Here is a 6,211-nt window from a genome sequence, read left to right as displayed (position 1 = left end):
TGTTTTGTGCCATTTCCGCTTCCATCAGATATTTTAAGACACTCAGGCGGAGTTTCTATAATTATTCATCCGCTGCAGCAGTCCTGCTTCAGGTAATGATGCATTCAAACCACTCGTGTTGTTCATTCCTGGTCAGAGTCCATTGCCTCCACCTGCCTGGTTCACACAGACTCTAATGATTTCTTCTGATTAAAGTTCAAATATTCCCATGTGTGGCCACTACCAGTCTGTGACCGGTCTTGATCTGATACCTCTGAGTGTTACCTCCTGCAGTGATAGCAAAGCAGTCAGGACGGTCAGAGGAAAACTCTCCAACTGACTGTTCAGTGTTTCCCAGAGCCTAAAGTTAGACACTGATGAAAATGATGGTTGATGCACGCGATGCTTCGACAGCTGCAAGCCGCCCACGGCTTCAGTCTTGTTTCTTACGCTTCATCAGCTTTAATTAAACACTCTCAGAGGAGCGTCAAGCGAAGACAAGGTCGCCATTTGTCAGTTGTAACTTCTTCTTATCACGACCTGGCAGGACTGACACATGGAAAACCCAGTGACTTAATGCATCGCAGAGGCTTAAAGTGCCCTGCTCTGTGCAGACGTGATTGGTGGATGCTGAGACAGGAGTAAACACCAAGCACCATCTGTAGCTCTTCTGAGGCAACATCCACTGATGAAATCTGTGTGTGTGTAATGAGCCACAGCAGGAACTCAGACTGAATACAGTCCAGATGTTCTTCACTGTGCTTTTGCTGCCATCTGCTGGTGAACAGGAGGAACATTCCTCATGCTAATTATTCCTTTTGTTAAACAGACTTGAGAACTAACAAACACTTTACTTTAACTTCCTGTACTTAGCATTTATAAGCAGTTAAAGCAGTTTATAAGTAGTTCTAAGTTGTGTATATGCATTTAATAAATCATCTTTATTAATGCACGCTACAGCGTGACTTACAAAATAAAACGCTGTACACACAGGGTTAGAACCCTAGTAAAACACGTGGTATGGTGCGAAGTCTAATATTAACAAATCTGGCTAAAAATATCAGCATGCCAAACAAACCACATTTCAATCAGAAATAAAGCATAAGTAGTATTAAAAAAATTATGACGAGGGGGGAAAGTAAGCAAAGTTGAAACTAGGAAAATGATCACAACATCACATTAAATAACAGTTCAGCACTGCAAAGGTTATCATGAGCGTCATGTTTACCAGCAGCTTTAATCAATAATAAGATCATGTGTACTCTTTGGTTGTTGTCGAACTTCCTTAGACTTCCAGGATGTTTGATGGTGGAGTAATTCAGACTCCCAGAGGAGGAAACAAACAGCCACTTCCTCCTGGATACTCCTGGATAAAAAAAGCAACCTGTTAAATTTAGTCAAGTGAGGGTGTTTGCATTTGTACAGCTGCTGGAGGAGCCTAATGTGTCCTTGTCTGTCGGCACGTGTGTGTGTTTGCTGCTCTGTGAGTGTGTGTGCGTGGTGTTGGGAGAATGTGAGTCAGAAAATGAGGATGAGGGGACTCAGACGGTGGACAGGCCAAACAGGACATAGTGGGGGGTGGGAGGTGGGGGATGTCGGGGGGAGAGAAGGGAAATACTGAGGAATGAAATTTGATTGAAACATTCATTGCTAACTACAAACACTCAGCGAGCACCTTATTAGGAACGCCACAGTAACACTGGGTCGTCCCTCCCTTCCTTTGAGGTTCTGCTCCATGTTGACATGATTCATCACAACATTCAAGCTGTTCAGTAGCTATAAAGTTATAATTAACGATAAGAGTAAGTCAGTCACTGATCATCCAGCAGATATTGATCATCTTTATATTTGAGATTCTCGTTGCACTGTACAACCTGTATTCTGCAATGACAATAAAAAGGTTCTTACATTAAAAAGGAAACTGACTGCACATGTAAATGTTTCCATACTGCAATAAAAAGTTCAGCCCTGCCCAAAAGATTAGACTCCGAGCTGCCACCGCGTGGAGGCAGCAAATCATTCCCACTCACGCTGCTGCAGTGGTTCAGTGTGGACACGGGGGGGCAGGCTGCTCTCATTATGATGATGTCTTAATAATAACAATCAAAGCGCGGTTCATTGTTTTAATGTAAGTCTGGATAAATGCGTGTTTCTCTGTTTAATGGCTCCTTATTTTATTTTTCTTATGTCTTTTGCCTCATTTTCACTTGCAAACGTGCCTGAATATGTTTCTTCCTTCAGCTGCGTGAACATCTTTCTTGTCAAAGTAAATTAAGTTCGTATTATCTTCAGTGTTAGAGCCATTCTTCAGTGACCCTGAGGAAAGACGTTCTCATTTGAAGTTCTTGTCTTGTAGAAGTTGTGAGGAGTGTCTCGGTGAGATTGGAGGACAGAGGATGCTTCAGCTGCCTGAATCAGCTTTAGATCACATCCATGTTCCGGCTCTTTGGCCTGTTGCTGTGTCTGAATATGGAAACGTTGCGCGCAAACGCGGCGCGTGTCTCCACGAGCTGTGCCTTAATGTTGTTGGACAGAAATCAGACCGTGTGAATTATGTGTGAATATGACATAAAGATGAATCTCTCTTCGGTGAACTCATCCTCTTGGAAACCGGAGTCCGTGGCCATTTCTTTGAGCTTTTCGGTCATTTTCCTGGTCGGCACCGTGGGAAACTCTCTGGTCCTCGCGGTTCTGTTTCGTAACGGACAGATGAACACCAAAACCACCAACCTGTTCATCCTCAACCTCGGCATCGCAGATCTGTGCTTCATAGTTTTCTGTGTGCCCTTTCAAGCCACCATCTACACGCTGGATGAATGGGTGTTCGGACCTGTGCTGTGCAAAGTCGTGCACTTCATCATTTTTCTCACCATGTACGCCAGCATCTTCACCCTGACAGCTGTCTCCCTGGACAGGTGAGTCCGCTCTCTCTTTACATGCAGAACTTTACAGTTCACCTGCAGGCTCCGCACTCAACAGGAACAATACACAAAGTTGTTGCATTGCAAAACTGAATAATGCGCAGTGACTAAATAGATTCAAATAAAAAGAAAATAGATTAACACGTCCTCTCTCCACTTTAAAAGCTTTAATGTGAGAGTGCAGTTTGTGCTCATCGTTGTTTTTGCTGTAAAATAAAATTGATTCCTTCCTTAATTCAGAACATTAAAGCCATTTCTTCTGCTCTGCTCAGATCATAACCACACTTACGCTCACTTTGTGTCCTGGAATGAACATTAACACACCCAAGGCCAGATTTCATGGACAGATCAGTGTGATTTGAGTTGTTCATTTCCTGCTTCCTGTTATACATGATTGTTTCCTGTTATAACATCGTTCCCATGAAAGAAGACCACGTTAATTTGAGGTATTTGTTTAAAGTCCAGTCTGCAGTTTCCATTTAATTTTACAGATTATAGTCAGCAGAAGAGCCCAGTTTTAGGTGGCTGTGAAAGACAGAGGTGAGGACATCAGAGGACGGGTCAGAAAAACAAATATCTCAGTTTTTTCTCAAATAGACATTTTAATATAAACACTGGATTTTTTTCCCCAAACATTTAAGTCGATCTGCGATAAAATATTTTAATTTCAAACACAGGTAGCCGAACCTTAAATTTATTATATTTTATAACAGGTATTTTAAAATGTGAATAAAACTTTAAAATTTGTGGCACCATAACCAACACCTTTAATAATTCATACATGTCAGTAATGAACACCTGGATCACGTGTCTTCTCTCTGCTCTTACAGGTATTTAGCCATTTGTTACCCACTCCGCTCCAGAGAGATGAGAACACCAAAGAACGCCCTCACCTCCATCTGCCTGGTTTGGGCATTGGCCTTGGTTTTCTCTGGACCGTATCTCAGCTACTACACACAGATGGACCTGGTCGGCACTGTGGTGTGTATTCCTGCCTGGGAATCCAAACCACGCATCATAATGGATGTGTGCACCTTTGTGTTTGGCTACCTCATTCCCGTCCTGGTGCTCGGCCTCACCTATGCTTGCACCATCCGATACCTGTGGACCAGCGTGGATCCCGTGAAGGACATGTCCGAGTCTCGGTGGGCCAAACGCAAGGTCACAAAGATGATCCTCATCGTCACTGCTCTGTTCTGCGTTTGCTGGCTTCCCCATCACCTGGTCATCCTCTGCATGTGGTTTGGACGTTTCCCCCTCAACCACACCACCTACGTCCTGCGGATCCTCTCCCACCTGGTGGCTTACACCAACTCCTGCCTTAACCCCATCGTCTACGCCCTCGTCTCAAAGCACTTCCGCAAAGGCTTCAGGAAGGTTTTCAGCTGCACGCTGAGGACGAAGGAGGTCAACAAGGTGCACGTCGTCCAGGCGGTGAACACTGTCAGCAGTGTGGAGATGTCCAACTAGAGACACCAGCTTTGAGTCAGACCAGATGACGAAGGGGATGAGCCATCTGAACATTATGAACTATGAACATATCCAGAAACTGTTTAATAACAAAATGTCCCAACAGTATTAATTTCAAGAGAGTAAGAACCATCTTGAGCGTGGAGTACACCTGTCTATAAGGACACCTGTCTGTGAGGACACCTGTCTGTGTGATGAGACAACAGTGGAAGGTGAGGAATGAGGGATCATTAGAGAAAAGGCTGCTTCCTCTGAATCACTCACCACCAGTTGTAGGACAGAGTCTCTATTTCTCAACAACTACTGAATGAAAAAACACCCTCTGCTTGGGAGTGTTCACGTATTATTCTAAGGTGGTTAGCCTTGGTGCTAACCCTGCAGTCACAACATAAACTGTATAAATTAGTCTCTTTTGTTGTGTTTTTGTTACCAAGTGCTGAATTGATTGTGTTAATGTTAATATTGTTTTTTATTTTGATGTAACTTTCAGTGGTGAAACCGGCAAAAGCAGCATGGCTGTAAACTCTTGTTCATCAAGATCAAGGAAAAGTGATAATAAAGGAAACTATACACACAGTTATATGCTTTAATGAGAGAGTGAGGACGTCCTCAGGTACCTTGATTTGAGTCTAATCTGGGTTTTTTGTGCTGAAAGCTAACAGGCACATGTGGCCAGCATGTAGCACTTATGGTTGGCCAGATTCTGAAGTATTTTTCCTGGAAATTGCACAAACACTGTCTTACAAGGGAACGACCCAAGTCGAGGGAGCCCTGCTCATGTGTTTTGTTATGAAGATCATTTCAAAGAATTTGTAGTAAGCAGTAATTTACTTTGGGTAAAATAAGCTTACCCATTATCCTGTTGACAATGTTTGTACCCAGTTTGTAATTATTTTATTTTATTTTGTAAATTAAAAAAAAAAAATTGCAAATTGCTTTTCTAAAAGGCACAAAGCCTGAAAAATATATAGATCAGAGTGAAGTGAAATAAAAATTAAATCAAATACTGCAACAAAATCACAGCTTCAAAAAAAAAAAGTGTTTTTAAAGATTGATAGGAAGATCAAGCCTGAGTCATCAGCATCACCTAAGGTTTAACACAATAAGAGTTTTTAGACAAAATGACTCACAACAGTTTTGGATGTAAAAACTAAAGTAAAGTTTCACATTAAGAGGGTTGGTGGCTCAGAATTTGGTTGGAAACTGCCTGAGGACTCTGAGGAGCTGTGGGTGGTGTTGGACTGAAAAAAGAAACGGTCAGAACGTTATGAAACCAGCATTTGCCAGACAGATTTTTAATCATTTCTGAATATACATCGGTGTGTTTCTAATTCAGTAACTTGTACTGACACCAAGCCTTTGTTATCTCCAGTGATTTTAACTTTTAGAAAATATGCTGCATGATCATTTGCTCTCATTGGAAACCTGCGTTACATGTTGACTATATGATAACAAATTTGATGTGTCGTCGTAATGTGAGACATACAAGTTCACTTCTCTTTGTGTTTTGTATGCATGCAGACAGTATTAACATGGTGTACAGAACATTGTGAGAGTTGAAATAATAAAGAGATCCAGTTGTTACCTAACTGTCCTCCCTGTCTGCTTAGCAACACCAAGTCATTCACTCCAAACACAACATCATCTTACTAAACCCGCTTCCTAACCTTATTCTTAATGTTGTAAATGATTGAAATACTGTTCAGTTCCGAGGACAAACAGGCATAGCTAATCAAGCTGCTGAGGGTCAGCAGTGTAATTCATGACCCACTTCCTTTCAAACAATGTGATTACGTTGATTCTAATTAACATAAATATCAGTGTATCCTGCTTTTACTAAC

General features: G+C 42.0%; 1 protein-coding gene across 1 annotated transcript; it reads left to right on the top strand.

The window, feature by feature from the left end:
- Positions 1 to 2,199: 2,199 nt before the first annotated feature.
- On the top strand, positions 2,200 to 5,358 carry LOC121200974 (galanin receptor 2a). The gene is made up of 2 exons (XM_041066498.1): positions 2,200 to 2,894; positions 3,731 to 5,358. Exons 1-2 carry the CDS (start codon positions 2,533 to 2,535, stop codon positions 4,368 to 4,370), a joined length of 1,002 nt encoding a protein of 333 aa, XP_040922432.1. The 5' UTR covers positions 2,200 to 2,532; the 3' UTR covers positions 4,371 to 5,358.
- The last annotated feature ends 853 nt before the right edge of the window (positions 5,359 to 6,211 follow it).

This window comes from Toxotes jaculatrix, chromosome 21, assembly GCF_017976425.1.
Source record: "Toxotes jaculatrix isolate fToxJac2 chromosome 21, fToxJac2.pri, whole genome shotgun sequence".
Taxonomy (NCBI): domain Eukaryota; kingdom Metazoa; phylum Chordata; class Actinopteri; family Toxotidae; genus Toxotes; species Toxotes jaculatrix.
Note: the sequence above shows the minus strand (reverse complement) of the source record. Positions and strands in the feature narration are given on the sequence as shown.